This window comes from Acomys minous (genome assembly GCF_964271855.1).
Source record: "Acomys minous genome assembly, chromosome: 7".
NCBI classification, from domain to species: Eukaryota; Metazoa; Chordata; class Mammalia; order Rodentia; family Muridae; genus Acomys; species Acomys minous.
Genome location: NC_140488.1, coordinates 72,779,262 through 72,796,156, shown reverse-complemented (window position 1 = coordinate 72,796,156; position 16,895 = coordinate 72,779,262). Strand labels below are relative to the sequence as shown.

General features: G+C 45.8%; 2 protein-coding genes across 2 annotated transcripts in view; one reads left to right on the top strand and one right to left on the bottom strand.

Moving 5' to 3' along the window:
* Nucleotides 1–3,886, bottom strand: part of LOC311602456 (doublesex- and mab-3-related transcription factor C1) — a 72,192-nt gene extending 68,306 nt beyond the window's left edge. Inside the window, exon 1 of the mRNA XM_084790566.1 lies at nt 3,614–3,886. The gene's annotated coding sequence lies outside the window, so the exon portion shown is untranslated. The remainder of the gene's footprint in view (nt 1–3,613) is intronic.
* Nucleotides 3,887–4,665: 779 nt separating this feature from the next.
* On the top strand, nt 4,666–7,780 carry PABPC1L2B (poly(A) binding protein cytoplasmic 1 like 2B). The gene has a single exon (XM_084789979.1). The coding sequence runs from the start codon at nt 5,376–5,378 to the stop codon at nt 6,063–6,065; it is 690 nt and encodes a 229-aa protein (XP_084646105.1). The 5' UTR covers nt 4,666–5,375; the 3' UTR covers nt 6,066–7,780.
* Nucleotides 7,781–16,895: the final 9,115 nt, after the last annotated feature.

The window sequence follows — 16,895 nt, the reverse complement described above, 5'->3', positions numbered from 1 at the left end:
GCAGTCTCCTGGGTGAATGTCGGTCAGGTGGTAGGGGCTTAGCATGTTGTGTCCCTGCTTATCTCTGTGCCCTTCTCTCATCAGCAATGCTTGCCACACAGCAAGCAATCAGAGAGAGAAGTGAGTCAATGTAGATGCTGCCACTTGCCAGGCTCAGGGCTCTCCCTGATAGCCCACAGCAAACTGACCAAGGCCAGACCTTGATCTGGGCAGCTGCCCACTCCTCCACCCTCCTCCCTAGTCCCTTTCTTCTTCCCCCTGTCACACCAATTTCTGATCTCCATGGATGGCAGGCACCCCAGAGGTTCCCCCCTCCCCGAGCACCTGGGACTTCTGCCCTAGAGACTGGGGACATTGCAGCTCTGTCTGCGAGGTGTTTTCCATGCAAGACTGGCAGTTCATCATTGTCTACAGAGAGGCCTTCAACTGGGCTCCATGGTCCTTCTTTCCAGCCTCCTGGACTGTAGGGCAATGTGCAACCAGTCATCACCTTCACGCCCCGAAGAGTTTTGCCTCTGATTTCATGTTTCCTGACAAGTGTGTTGCCTTGTTCCCGGGGGAAGACAAGCTCCCTGAGTACGGCCTGGCTAGGAGAAGACAGGGTATCCAGCACGCCCCTCCAGGAACACGGGTGCATCATGAAATGAGGGACAGCAGCAGCAGTAGCAGCACGCCCTGCCATTTGAAAGTCCCCCCCCCCTCCATCCAGGGATACTGGACAGTCTTTACCTCTGTCACAGGCCTTAGAACTTGGAACAATTTTGATGAGAGGTGGGATAAACTCACCCCAAACTAACTGTAAAAGTGGACACAGGACCTTCATGGAGGGTGCGGAGAAAGGACGCAGGCAGCGTCCAGCTGCTGCCTCAGTCACTTTACTTGTCTCATCCCTGAGACTGGGAGATCTTGAGGGCTGTCGCCAGGACAGATTTTCAGACTTTGGCCCTACCCCTCTGCCCCCATTTCTCCAGCCGTGCCCCTGACGTCTGTGGACTCAGTGGGCATATCGAAGACAGGGGCAGTGGAATCTGTCTGGCTGAGCCCTAGCCCTGGAGTTGTCCTCTCAGTCTTTCCCCCTGTCTTTTGTCTCCTTCTCCAGCCAAGAGAAGCTCCTCTGCTGGGTCCCACGGGTCATCATATCACCCAGCCCCACACAGTGGTCCTGGCTTCTCTCTTGCCCTCCATCTTGGGTAGGCACCTGAATGGTGAGGCACAGCTCATCTGTCCCCTCTGTCTGCAAGCATTCCATCCCAGACCACTAGGGGATGACATCATGCCCCCGAGCCCGAGGTCCCTGCTCCATGCCTCTGAGGACCATATAGGCCCTGTCTAGGCACAGAGAGCTGAGCTTTTCCAGAAGGCAAGGTCCAGTACCCTTCCACAAGCTTCTCTGGCAGAGACGCAGAGTCCTGCCTCCCGCCCCGCGGGGTCATGTTGTTCTGTCCTAGGCGGCTACTGCCATTAGAGAAAGCAGTGATACTTATATATGCAAGGTGGGCTGGGGTGCTATGACAGGAACATGCATGTGCCGGCATGTGAAATTCCGGGGCCTCTGTAATGTGGATCCCCAGACCTGATGGGGTACTATGTTTGAAGGGCCAATACATACCCAGAAGGGGCTTCAACCTCTCCAGCCATAGGTAAACCACACAGGGAACCTGCTGCATTCCCTCTGACACAAGTAGAACAGCCCCTGAAGGACGCTGAGGACAACAAGCGGTCATGAGGATGGGAAAAGGGGGAAAACATGCTCACTGCTGGCTAGAGTGTGAACTTGGGCAACCATGGTGGGAATGAGTATTGCCGACTCCTCACAGATCTGAAATAGGTCTGTCCTATGAGCCAGCTTTGCCGCTGTCGGTCCTAAGGGCGCTAAGCACTCATAGCACAAGGACATTTGTGCATTCCACAGGGATGGCTGTTCCACGCGCAATAGCCACAAATTAGAAGAAGCCCAGGCTCCTAGGCTGGAGCTGAGCGCATGAGAAAACAGGGCGTGCACACACCTGATGGAATTTTAACAGAAGGAGGGTCCTTGAGAACACACACACACACACACACACACACACACACACACACACACACACACACATACACACACACACGATGAAATTTAAAGGTGCCATAAAGAGGAATGAAATAATGGCATTTGCAGGAAAAGGGATGTTACTGGGGATCCAGTTTCAGAAAAGTGAGTGCACTTCAGTTGTGTGCATGTGTGTGCATGTATGCATAATTCTGTGCCTTTGTGCATGCATGGGTGCTTCTGTCTGCCTGTGTGTGTGTGTGTGTGTGTGTGTGTGTGAGAGAGAGAGAGAGAGAGAGAGAGAGAGAGAGAGAGAGACTGACTTAAGAGGAGAGTCATGAGTGGGGAGGAAGAGATCTTCAAAAAGGTGGCACCCAGAGTCAAGGAAGACAAAGGAAAGGCAGGGGTTATCAGGAGAATGAAGGGGATAACCTGGGCATGGCAGGAGGCAGGGTCCCGGTGAAGGACATCAAAGTGTAATGACACCTGTTCGATGGAACCCATTACTTAATGTTTTCCAATACATTTCACTTCCTTAAAAAAAAAAAGGTTTATAAAGACAGAATTCAGTCTTCTTGGTGGGGGGCAATTCTGTTGTGGGAAGGGGCAGCCTGAGCTACTGTAGTGCAGTCAAGAAGTCTTGAGGAAAGGCACCCTGGCTCGGTTATTTTTACTGTCTTTCCCTTAGCCATATCCTGTGCCACTGGCTCGTGGTAAAAGCGAGACCCCCTATTTCAGAAGTGGCAGTGCAGACAGAGGGAAAGTTTGCTCTGACTCTTTTGGAGCCAGTTCCGTCTGACAGTTTTCTTTATGTTCTGCCACAGATTTGTGTGTGGGCACCCACACTTGTACGCACACACTGATGTTCAAATAACTCTCTGCTATTTTGATCGCACCACCCCTCTCCTTGCTCATGCTGACTTGTGAGCAAGCTCATTGATACAGAGAGCCACCTTCCGCTCTGCAGCCCTGGAGACTTTATCCACACTGGGCCAGGTGGTGTGAGCCCCAGTGACCAAGGGGCTGAGGGGTGCCATTGCTGTCATATCCTGGGGCACAGAGTGCTCCCTTTGCCTGCATGCCTCCCCTCCTTGCTCAGGATGGAGCACCACTACTTCCCCTTCACAACCTACTTGGGCATTTTCTCTTCAGCACAGCTGCCCTTGACTCCTGCCAGAACTCTGAACATCTGGTCCTCCTTTCTGGAGGACTTGGGACGCGAGTCCCTGGTTTGATCTCTACTCTGAAGGTTGTCAGCTGGCCTGTCCCCTCAGCATGTGGCTCCCTGTGCTCCCATTGCTCTCTCCACACCAGCATCCACCTGTTCCCTTTCCACACTCCTGGTCCCCAGGGCCAGGAGGAGCACTAGCTGCTGACCAGGGAACACTGCCTGTCATCCTAAAGAGAGATTCCAGGTCCTGTTCCCATCTGCCTCCTGGGCAGAGAGATGTGTGGCTTCTTTTCTAGGTCGGGGACCTCAGAGCCTCAAGGGCATAGCCCAAAGTAAAGGAGCAGCTGGCTCTGGACCAGGCCCTTCTCAGCCCCTGCCCAACCTGCCCAGCCCCTGCTTGGCTTTCTTTAACTTACCATTGGGGGCTGCCCTAGAGACTAGGTGCTCTTGATTTTCACTTCCCACGTGGCAGTGGGAGTTGAGGCTGTGTAGAACCCCAGGTTCACAGTAGTCCAGGAGCTGGGGCAGAATCCTGGAGAGGCTGAGGGTGGAGTGGGGTGCAGTTTCCAGTCCAGGTTGTCTGCTCCTCGGGAGAAGCTCGAAGGCAGCCCATGCTCCTCTGTCTTCCAGACCTCTGCATCCCCAGGGACTGGCACAGTCTCTATGTAGAGTATTTGCGGCAGGGCATTATGAATGAGGAAGCATTTTTTCTTCTCTCTTTTGGAAATGTTGCTGAGTGTGTGTGTGGGGGGGGTGGGTGGGAAGGGGGAGCAGGCTGAGAAAATGGCTCAGCAGGCTGCGTGGGGGAGCTGGGAAGACTCATGCTTTCCTGGGTGTCAGTGGTGGTGGTGACGTGTGTGTGTGTGTGTGTGTGTGTGTGTGTGTGTGTGTGTGTGTGTGAGAGAGAGAGAGAGAGAGAGAGAGAGAGAGAGAGAGAGAGAGAGAATGCACATGCTGTGTGTGTGTGTGTGTGTGTGTGTGTGTGTGTGCAGATGAGCATGCGCCTCTTTAGAGGGGGAAGACATCACCCGCACCACCACCCCCCGCCTACCCCCCCCCCATCTTGGAACACTGCTTCTAGGCTTCTTTGGGCAGGGCTAGCCTAGCTTCAAGGCCACCCCACCCACTCTTGCAAGGTTGTCACTGGCATCATGGCAACCTTCCCTTATGGGGGAAGGGGCCGAAAAGTGCCCCCTGCAGCAGCAGCAGCAGCAGCAGCACCCACCCAGCCAGCCACCCCCCGCCACAGACATGGCACCAGAACTCCTTTGGTCCAGCGCGCAGTCCTGTCCCTGGCATCCTCTTCCCCAGCGCGTGGGCGCCCAGCGCACTGTTCCCCCCACCCCACCTTCACCCCGCCCTCGCTCCCGCGCCCGTGCCCGCGCCCGCCCTAGAGCCCGCGCCAGCCCCGCAGCCCCGCAGCCCCGCAGCAGCCACAGGGGGAACCAAAGAGACAGAAGCCTTCCCAGCTGCCCGGACCACAGACGCCAACACCCCCCGCCCCCCACCACACGCCGCCCTCCCGCCCGCGCCCCGCACGCCAGCCCACGACCAAGCGGCAGCAGGCTGCGGGCTGCGGAGACTGCGGGGCTCTGCGAGCTAGCGGCCCGCGCTCGGCTCGCCACCCCAGGGGACTCGGTCCCGCCTGCTCCGCCAGACCACCGGGTGCCTGTCCGCCCGCAGCTGCCGCCGCGCGAGCCCCCGGCCCGGCATCCGGCGCCCACCGGCTCTCGCCGCCTCTCCGCCCCCTCAGTTCGCGGGAAGGGAGGTCGCGGCAGCGGCCTGGCGGCAGCGGTGACCGTGGCGACCGCGGCGACAGTGGCGGCGGAGGTCGCCGCAGCGGCGGCGGCGGCGGCGGCGGCGGCGGCGGCGGCAGAGGCTGCGGCGGCGACCGTGGCGGAGGCGGTGGCGGAGGCCTCCGTGGCGGAGGCGGAAGCAGAGGTGGAGGCTGAGGTGGAGGCCGAGGCCGCGGCGGCCGAGGCCAGCCTCGGGGAGGCGGCGGCGGCGGCGGCGGCCCTGGCCGGGGAGAAGGCAGAGGCGGCGGCGGCGGCGGCAGCGGCGGCGGTGGCAGCCACGGAGGCCAGCCTGGCGGAGGCCAGCCTGGAGGAGGCCAGCCTGGCGGAGGCTACGGGGGCCGCTGCGGAGGCTGCTGCGTCGCCTTCCTACGGGAGGGTGGATATGGATGAAGAGCTGGCGGCGGCCCTGGCTGCAGAGGAGGAAGAGGCGGCGGCCGGGGGCTCGGATGATGGGAACCCAGACTTTCCCACGGCCTCGCTGTACGTGGGCGACCTGCACCCCGAGGTGACCGAGTCCATGCTGTATGAGAAGTTCAGCCCGGCCGGGCCCATCCTGTCCATCCGCATTTGCAGGGACAAGGTCACCCGGCGCTCCCTGGGCTACGCATATGTCAACTACCAGCAACCGGTGGACGCCAAGCGGGCCCTAGAGACCATGAACTTTGACGTTATCAATGGCAGGCCGGTGCGCATCATGTGGTCCCAGAGGGACCCGTCGCTCCGCAAGAGCGGCGTGGGCAACGTCTTCATCAAGAACCTGGGCAAGACCATCGACAACAAGGCGCTGTACAACATCTTCTCTGCCTTTGGCAACATCCTGTCCTGCAAGGTGGCCTGTGACGAAAAGGGGCCCAAAGGCTATGGGTTCGTGCACTTCCAGAAGCAGGAGTCGGCAGAGCGGGCCATAGATGCGCTGAATGGCATGTTCCTGAACTACCGCAAGATTTTCGTGGGGAGGTTCAAGTCCCACAAGGAGAGAGAGGCCGAAAGGGGCGCCTGGGCCCGCCAGTCCACCAGCGCAGACTTCAAGGATTTCGACGATGACTCCGATGACGAGGCCACCTTTCGATGAAGACACCCCAGGACCCAGCCAGTAGAGCCAAAGCTTGGCTCCCACCCCGTTTACAGCCCTCACCCCACCCCCAACCCACCAGCAGTGTATTGTATTGGGAGTGCAGGTTTCTCTCTCTCTCTCTCTCCTCCCTCCCCCTCTCACCCTCCCTCCTTCACCTCCTCTTCCCCCTCCCTCCCTTGCCCCCTCTCCCTCTCTCTTCCCTCCCCTCTCCTCTCTTCCCCTCCGCCCTCCCCGCCTCCTCCCCCCACCCCCACCCCCAGCAAGCGCCAGCTAGCTTCCCCATCCCATCTCTGCCCCTGCCTTCTCCTGTCCTCAACTCTCCCCACCCCTTTCTCCTCAACCACAGGAAGGGATCCCCCCCCGCCCCCGCCCCGGGAATAATCCCACTGATCTGTGCCATTTGAGAGGTTAAAGGCAGCCTCTTCTCCAGGTGGTTGGTCTGATTCTTAAAAGCGTTTTTTCTGTCTCTTTGTTTACTGCACAGGTGATGCAATTCATGGTAGAACTGTCTGGAAGGAGAAGGAAGTCTGATGTGGGAGAAAGAACCAAGAGTGTAATTGCTTCCCACCATCCTAATACCCAGAGAGAACCTCTTTTATCTTCTTTGGTGTGCTGTTTTTCCAGGCTCTCTGCTCCCTCTTTCTCCCCTCTCACCCCAGACCCACCTCCCCTTTTAACATTCTTGTAGAGTGGTTCATGTGTGTGGTGTTTCTTAACCTGCTTTTTTCAGCGACTAAAACCAAACAGAAATCAGCGCATTGAACTTCTTTCCATGCTATTCAACAGGCTTATGGAACGTCATCTTCAGTGCCTGCAGAGTGCTCCTGCGTATCCATGGACCTTAACATTTCTGTAATCATTCCCGCATTGTTGGACATTCAGGTGGTGCCTAGTTCTTTCCCTGTGTTTAAAACCAACACTGCGTGCCCTGATGAGTGAGTCCCTCCTTGTCAAGACAAATCTAGGCTAGCATCCTGGATGGTCTCCCCTTAGCTGTGGACTTGCAGGATCCACATATAGACGTTTCAAAGACTTTCCCTGTGTGATGCCAAAAGGCTCCCTTTCATAAGCATTGTACCAGTTTGTATTTGTGCCAGCCAGCCAGTGCAGCTAGTAAAAAGAAAAAGAAAAAAAAAAAACCATGAGTATCCACATGTCCCCTGCACAGTCTCCTGGCACGCGCTCTCTCTCTCTCTCTCTCTCTCTCTCTCTCTCTCTCTCTCTCTCTCTCTCTCTCTCTCTCCCCCCCCCCCCCGCGCGCGTGTGTTTGTGTGTGTGTCTGTGTCTGTGTGTGGGTGGGTGCGCGCTAGCGCATGCAGTGTCATGAGCTGCAAATGGCATTTTCACTGTTGTGGTTATTTCACTGGAATCGAATGCTGTTAATTACCCTTTTCTGCATTCCTGCTTTCCTTCCTTTTCCCCTTTGCCAGAAAAAATAAACCAGCTAGGCTGCAGGAAAAAGCAAAAAGCACTAAGCAGATGATTTAACAGGAGAAATTGAATGCTATCAGCTATCAATCCCTTGCCTTCTGGAATTGTACTCATCTGTATGTGCCAGTGTTTTTCATGTGTTATATATATGTGTGTGTATTTAATATATATAATATTTCAATATCTGCTTTTTCATGCATAAAATATAATATAGATTATAGATATAGATGTATAGATATTCTTGAACTTCTTTCATTGTCATTAAATATTCTTTTAAAATATTTATTGTGCTTTTCTAGTGTTCCAGTGTATGAATGAGCCAAATGCATGATACTGGTGTATGCATGCTTGTACATCAACATGTACACACAGATTAGGGAATATTCATTAGGTTTTCACTTCTTCCTTTTTTCTGGATATGTGTGATTAGTTTTCCCTTTTGTATATTAGTGCTTTGAAGGCCAAAACTTAAAGGGTCTTTTGTTATCCTTAGACATTTTTCCCTGTCACATATTGTTGAAAGTAAAATTGAAATGTCAAGGGTCTCAATTTTTTTTATAGTAAAGACCCATTTATTAAGCTAGTCTTGTTTTTTTCTCAGGTTGACTCATGGGCCAAAAGTCTCAGACCTGCTTTCTATTTTCTGACGTATATATGACATTCACTTCTGCATACCTATAGCATTTATTCATGGCAGCCTGAGATTTATTTTATTTAATTTATATTTAAATAATATATTTTATTAAATTAATGTAAGTACTTACAGTATCCTCATAAAACATCAAAAATCACTCAACCACTTGACAACATAAAATTTGAAACATACAGAATGAGTGTGTAAAACAAGCTGATGTCTCCAAAAGCATAAGATGAATTTTGCTTTTTTTTTAATGGCATGAATAGTAAATACACCCAACTGCTTTAAAGTAAGCATTTATGTTACTGCCTGTTAGTATACTTTAAAACCAATGCCAAATCATATTGCATATATTTTATATTAAATATATTTTCTATATATTTATATTGAATGTATTATATGAAATTTCTTCCATATAAACACGTAATACACATTTTGGCATTTAATACTTCCCCAAATTCACAAATTCTATAGGCATATCATAATTTTTTATTTTTAAATATATTTTATTAATTTATTCCTATTACATCTCAATTGTTATCCCATCCCTTGTATCCTCCCATTCCTCCCTCCCTCCTATTTTCCCCTCACTCCCCTCCTCTATGACTGTGGCTGAGGGGACCTCCTCCCCCTGTATGAAAATCTTCACTTACCAGGAAAGTGGGTCAAAGGGAAGGACATCCTACTGGGACTCTAGGTGAGAGAAGCATGGGGTAATAGGGAAACAGAAGGATCCAGAGGGTCCTAGAAACCTACAAGAAAAACATTATGATGAGCAGATTTGGGCCCAGGGGAGGGATTTGATGAAGACTTCCTGTATAGGGCTAAGTGTTTCAAGGTCTTTCTCTCTTTCTCCCTTCTCCTCCTCCTCCTCCTCTTCCATCCCTCCCTTCTTCCCCATCCTCCCTCTTTACAAAATGTATGGTTCTGGGCCACTGTATTTGTTCCCGTCTGCTGCAGGAGGAAGCTTCTCTGATGATGGCTGAACAAGACAACTGATCAATATGTATAACAGAATGGCATTAGGAGTCATTTTATTGCTACCTTCATTTAATAGAACAATAGTACTTGAGTTTCCCTTAAGTCCCTGGGATGCCTAGTCTTAGAAGATCAAGTCTTTTAATTATAGCCATAGGTGAGGAAGAAGAATCCCAAGTCAATAACAGAGTGGGTCTTCAAACAACTGTAGAAAAGACAACTAAGAAAAAAACATACCTAACCACACTACAATACACAGACCTAAAGAAACTAAATAACAAGGAAGGACAAATAGAATAGACACTGGAAGCAGTTGAAGAGAAGGAACAAGAAGGGAGCCTACCATAGAGGTCCTCTGAAAGACTCTACCAAGCAGAGGATCCAAGCAGATGCTGAGACACACAGCCAAACTCCGGGCTGGACCACAGGGAATCTTATGGAAGACCTGAGAAATAGAAGGACTTGGAGGTGTCAGGAGCTCCACAAGAAGGCCAATGGAGCCAAACAATCTGGGTGGAGGAGGAGGAGTGCTACAGAGACTGATGCACCAACCAAGGACTATGCATGGTGAGGACCTAGACCCTCTGCTCAGATGGAGTAGATAGGCAGCACAGTCTCCTTGTGGGTCCCATAATATGGGGAGTAGGGACTACTTCTGACAAGGACTCTAAACCCCACATGTTGATCACTTCCTCCTGTTGGGGTGTCCTTGCCAGACCACAGAGAAAGAGGATACAAAACACCCAGATGAGACTTGATTGGCTGAGGTCAGATGCTAGGGGAGGAGGGCTCCCATTTCAGAGGACTAGGGGAGAGAGGGAAAGGGTATGAGGGAGGGATCAGGAGGCAATGAGGGAGGGGGCTACAATTAGGATGTAAAGTGAACAAATTAAAAATAAAATAAAATAAAATAAAAGATGGGACCAAAAAAGAAAAAAGAAAAAGAAAAGAAAAGATATACCAATATACACACAAGAAGTATTCAGAATACCAAATAAATAAGACCAGAAAAGGAAATCCCAATGACATATTATAGTTAAAACATTAAGTATACCTACCAAGAGAGTATTGAAAGCTGCAAGAGAAAACATACAAGGAACATATAAAGGAAGACCCACAAAATAACAGCTGATTTCTCAATGGAAACTTAGAAAGTCAGAGCCTGGTGCATTAAATTCCAAGTCCTAAATGATGACCAAGGCCAACCTAGGCCAAAATACCTAAAAAACTATTTTGGAGGGAGGTTGCAAGGGTGGAAGGTGGGCATGAGGTGAGGAGGAGATGAGTGGGAGATGTGAAATTCACAAAGAACCAATAAAAAGTTAAAGAAAATAAACAAAATCCATGTATTTGTTGTCTACAAGAAGTACAACTTAGCTTTAGAGATAAGCACCACTTTAAAATAAGTAGATGGATAAATGTACTCTACTGCTCTAGAGGTGGTGGAACCTGGGAGAATGGATCCTAAAAATGAGACAGACAAAAGTCTCATGCAACAGTCAACTTTTTTCAGAGCATCAGACAATTTATACACTGAGGACTAAGAAGTAACATGAGTAAAGTGTCCAATCACACAGACAAACTGCAAATGGGAGAGAAGCCACACATGGGAAAACCATGTCTTCTATAGAGGCATATAAAAAATAACAATAGTCATCTGTAATGAATAATATGAAGTAAACACTCTTATCTGCTACACTTGAGAGGGGTTGAAAACACATTTCAAGACCAGGTATATGTTTTTGAAGTAACTGATGCCACAAGACTCTTGTCTTTTTCTTGGAGTTTTCTCACAAGCATTCAGAATTCCCCTTGTATAACTCCATTCTTGGACTGTGTTCCAACAATATTCTAATCAAACAGAACCTAGAATCAAGCAGACATCAATATCCAAATATGTGTCAAAATAGACTCCAAACTAAAATCAGTCTGATGAGATAAAGAGGGATGCTTCATTCTAATCAAGGGAACAGTTAGCCAAGAAGACACTGGTTACCTATGCAATATACTTTGGTGCATCCAATTTCATAAAATGCATACTACTGCATCTCAAGACACAGCTTATCATCAACTCATTAATAGCAGATGATTTTAATATCCCACTTTCTCCAACAGACAAATCATCTGGTCAAAAACTAGACAAAAAACCAGGATTAAATGACACTATACAGCAAATGGACTTAACAGACATTTACAGAATCACTCAAAAGCCAAAGAACAGATATTCTCTAAGCAGCACATGGAGACATTTCTGAAATAAACCACACTCTGGGGCACACACAAGACAACTTTACAAATTCAAAAAGATTTACATTGTTCCCTGTACTCTATCTGACCACAATGAAATAAATTTAAAACTTGACAGCAAACAAATATCTAGTTAATGCACAAACTCATGTCAATTAAGCAGCTTATTACTGAATGATGAGTAGGTCAAAGAAGACATCAAAACAGAAGATAAACTAAATCCTGAAACTAAATGAAAACCCTATACAACAAAACCTCTGTGACACATTGAAAGCAATGTTAGAAGGGAAAATTTTAGTAAGAGAATATATTAAAAATAATCAAGAGCACAGATAAATGACTTGTTGATGCAACTCAAAATTTTGAAAAAACCCAAATCCAAACCCAGTTGATGGCAAGAAATAATGAAAATCAGAACAGAAATTAATGAAACAGAAACAAACAAACAAAAACCAATGCAAATAATGAATGAATTTAAGAGCTGGTTCTTTGAGAAGATAAACAAGATTGGCAAATCCTTGACCCAACTAACCAAAAGAAATAAAGGACCCATATTAGCGGAATCAGAAATGAACAAAGAAGCGTTACAACAGACACCAAAGATATTCAGAACATTTTAAGGCAACACCTTAAAAATGTGTACTCCATTAAGTTGAAAAACCTAATCTGCTCTTTGGCATATGCCCAAAACACTTGACAACCTACTCCACAGATACCTACTCACGCATGTTTTGTTGCTGTGCTATTCACAAAAGATAGGAAATTGACAACCTAAATGTCTTTCAGCTAATGAATGGATAATGAAAATTTGTATATATAGTCTATGGAATACTGTAAGGAAAAATTAAATCATGAACTTTGTTGGTAAATGATTGGAATTAGAAAAGGTAGCTCACTGAAGGAAAGCCTTATGAGTAGAAGACAGAGCATCAGGGCTGTTTTAGTGTTCCAGTTCTATGAAGAGATAGCATGATCAAAACAACATTTAAAAAAGAAAGCTTTTAACTGGAGGTTTCTCAGGGACACTGATAACCAGATAACTGATAACTCTATACTCATAGCCAGTCTTAAGGCTAAGCAGGCTCCTAGAGGATAGGTAGAAAGTGTACCATGAAGAGGTGCTCTATACTACTAAAGAGCTTAATTATTTTGCTAATTCATTCAAGCAGAATGTGTGTGCAAATGGATATAGGACAATAGTGGATAAAAGTGATCAGGCTGAGTTTATTGATATAGGTCTACTAAGTACAGATTCCAGGTTTAATATGGAATCTTGCACAATTAAAAAAAGAGGTACTAAAAGTTTGTTTGGCTGGATGAAGCATTTGTCAAATGATGGCCTAATGAAAACAAACTCTTTAATTGTAGCCTTCCTTCAGTTTCAGAGATTTAGTCCATTACCATTATGGTAGGGAACATGGAAACATGCATGTAGCTGAGAGCTATAAGCAGATATAAGCAGAGAGAGAGAGAGAGAGAGAGAGAGAGAGAGAGAGAGAGAGAGAGAGAGAGAGAACCTACCATAGGCATTTGAAATCTCAAAGCTCACCCCAGTGACAGACTTTCTACAACAAGGCCACACTTTCTAATCCTAATCCTTTCAAAGGGCTCTGCTCCCTGGTGAGTAAGGATTCAAATGTATAAGCCTGTAGGGGCCATTCTTATTCAAACCACCATAAGATAAAGATTCAAAGATAAAATAAAGAAACTAGACTGAACAAGTAAAGAATGTGAAAAAATTAAAACACAATGAAAAGAATATAAAGGAAATGTGGGACACTATGAAAAGACCAAATTCTCGAACAATAAGAATAAACAATGGAGAGGAATTCCAGTGTGTAATTCTGGCTTATTTATCAAAATGCAGGTGTCTACAGGTGTGTGAATTTATGTGTGGGTCCTCAATTTGATTCCACTGATCAACATCTCTCTCTCTCTCTCTCTCTCTCTCTCTCTGTCTGTCTCTCTCTCTGAATATCATGCTATTTTTATTACTAAAACTCTGTGGCACGACTTGAAATCAGGGACAGTAATACGTCTAGCAGTTCTTTATTATTCAGAATTGTTTTGTGTGTGTGTGTGTGTGTGTGTGTGTGTGTGTATGTGTGTTTCTATACAAAGCTGAAAACCATCCTTTCAAGATCTATGAACACTTATGTTGGAATTTTGATGAGGATTGTACTTAATCTGTAGGTTGATTTTGGAGGATGACCATTTTTACTGTATCAATTCTATCAATCCATGAGCATGAGAGATCTTTCCATCTTTTGATATCTTCTTCAATTTCTCTCTTCAATGTCTTAAAGGTGTCATCATACAAGACTTTCAGTTTCTTTAGTATAGTTATCCTAAAAATATTTTCTATTACTTGAGTCTATTATTAAGGATATTGTTTCCTTGACTTCTTTCTCAGTCCATTTGAAATTTGTGTATAGGAGGGCTACTGGTTTTTGTGACTTAATTTTGTATGGTGAAGGACACCATCATTTGGACAAAGGACCAGTCTGCAGCAGGGGAAAATATTTTTACCAAGTACACATCTGAGAGAGTTCTAATATCCTAAATATATAAAGAACTCAAAAAAGAAAAAAAGAAAGAGAGAGAGAGAAAAAGAACCAGATATCAAGAAAGCACATAACCCAAGTAAAAAATGAGGTACATATTTAAACAGAGAATTCTCAAAAAAGGGCATTCTCAAATGGTTGAGAAACAAAGAAATGTATAACGTCCTTAAAATTAGTATTTCAGCTACAGGACTCAAGAGGTTTTGAGCTAGATTTGACCCAAAAGCCTCTTCAAAAATTAGCATTATAATACTATGCAAGCTACCAAAGTGGAAGCAATCCACAGTTCTACCCAGCTGTGGAATCCACAGCAACGACCAGTCCTGTAAGATACCCCTAAAGGTGCAATAGTGGCACTCAATTCTTGATGATAACCAACAGCTTTTTTATTGGACCTATGGCTGCCTCCCTCTGTAGATGGAAATTCATGGCCAGTACTGAAAACCCCAGCCAAATACCTAGGGCTAGTGAGATCATGGATCTTAAGATAGAACATACTATTGCCACTGTAGTAGAGCAGCATAATTCCTAACTGCATTCAAAATTCTTAACCTTTTGTCCATAGTTAAGTATATCTCTTACTGATTATCAATGAAGCTTCTCTCTGAAACAGAGACCATTAGAGCAAGCAACAACTAGTAAAAAATGCAGAGAACAATTGATCACAGGGTATTCAGTCCCAATAGATGCATATATAACACAACTCTTGCATTTCAGGCTTGGGGAACATTGTCAAGATTTGGCAAAAAGATTGTAAAAGCCAGAGGACCAGGAGGTCTGCTGTGAGATTGTGTATCCTAGAAATGACAGGGAAGTTACAACCATGATGCTGCAACAATACTGTTGCCTAAACAAGATCTGAAGATTGATAATACCAATAGACATTCTAACATGCAGGAGGAAATGTCATGGGGCCTCACCCCTAGGTGAAAAGCTACAGCAAGCAACTAAGTATTACTGAGAAGGGGAAAATAGTCTTTCCCAAGGATGAGCCCTCTAAACAGTTAGGCAATAATAAATCGTCATCCATGAAATCATATACATACTAACAACACTAAATAAATATAGTATGGGTATACAAAGAGAGTTATGATATATATATCATATATATGTTTTTAATTTATTCTTTTATAATTTCACATGTGTATACAATATACTTAGATCATACTCATCCCACATCTTCCTCTAACTTTTCACAAATATATGTATATGTAATGTATATATATATATTTCAAATATATATATTTGAAAAAAGGCCATGAATTTAAGAGGTATTAAAGAAGGCATGGGAGAGGTTAGAGTAAAAGAACACAAGAAGGATAGAGGAGATATTGGAAGGAAGAAAGTGAAGGAGGAAATTATGCAAATATATATTAACAAAAAATTTAAACTTGAAAATTTTAAAATAAATGGATGAACTTCTAGATGTGTATGAGCTCTCAAAGTTAAATCAAGATAAAACAAATCATTTTTAAAAACTCAGGAGTAGTATTTTCTTGGGCATGGACCATGTTCTAGTTGATAGTTGTACAACCACGAACATTATAGGTGTCACTAACTGAACTTGGTATCTTTTTTTTCAAGAAGAGGGCATTAGGTTAGGAGATGCATATAGAAGGACTTGTGAAGAATTGGAGGAAGATGTGGGATGTGTATGATCTAAATACACTGTACACATGAGTGAAATTATCAAAGAATAAATTAAAAAACAAACCCCTGAACAACAACAACAAAAGCACAGATCCAGATAGCTTCAGCATAGAATTCTGCCAGAACTTCAAATAAGAACTAACACCAAACTTATCAACTTTTCTGCAAAATAGAAAAGGAAGGAACACTTCCAAACCCTTTTAATGAAGCCTGTATTACCCTGATACCAAAACTAGGTAAAGACAAACCAAAAAATTACAGATCCAGTCTCCCTGATGAATGCAGACACAAAATTTATTGATAAAATGGCTGCAAACCAGTACAGGTAAGATGGCTCAGAAGGTAAAAACACATGTCACCAAGTCCAAAGACTTGAGTTTAATCCCTTTGCCCCACATGGTGGAAGGAGAGAACCAACTCCTGCAAGTTGTCCTTTGAGCTTCACAAGACTTGTACCTCCCTCCATGTGTAGACACGCAATAAATAATGTTCAAAACAAAACACTGGAAAAACAGAATTCAAGAATACTGGAGAATGATCAAGGTGTCTTTACTCCAGATATGCGGGAACCTTTTAACATATGTAAAAAAATAAATGTAATTCATCAAATAAATGGCCTCAAGCATAAAAATCATATGATCATCTCAGGAGACACAAAAAGGCCTTTGACAAAAGCTACCATACCTTTGTGATAAGGATAGAATGTATGTTAACATAGTAAAGGCTACTGAAAAAAGAAACCCATAGCAACTAATCTAATACAAAGATTTCAGTATTCATTACATAGAGGTATTTTACGAACATAGAACATATGTATCTTATTTTAAAATGTTCATTTTTAATTCACTTTACAACCTGATCTCAGCCCCTCCATCCTCTCTTCTCAATCCCAGCCTCACATCCCATCCCTCCAGTTCCCCCTCCCCTTTTCTTCATAGAAGGGGAGGTCCCCAAGCCACGGATACCAACCCACCCTTGTACATCACATCTCAGCAGGACTAGGCACACCAGTTAGGGAAATGGGATCCAGAGGTATCACAGTCAGAGACTTCACTCTATGTTAGGGGACCCACTTGAAGAACAAGCTGCTTATCTGCTACATATGTGTAGGGGGCCTAGGTCCAGCCCATGGGAGATTTTTGGTTGGTGGTTCAGTCTCTGTGAGCCCTCATGATCCCAGGTTAGTTAACACCGTTGGTCTTCTTGTGGTGTCCTTGACCCCTCCAGCTCCCTCAATCTTTTCCCCACTCTTCCACTAGACTTCTCAAGCTCTGCCTATTCTTTGGCTTTGGATCTCTGCATCTGTTTCCATCAGCTGCT

Bases quoted from the DNA above. Each gene is read 5' to 3' on its own strand.
- PABPC1L2B (XM_084789979.1), top strand. From the start codon at position 5,376: ATGGATGAAGAGCTGGCGGCGGCCCTGGCTGCAGAGGAGGAAGAGGCG.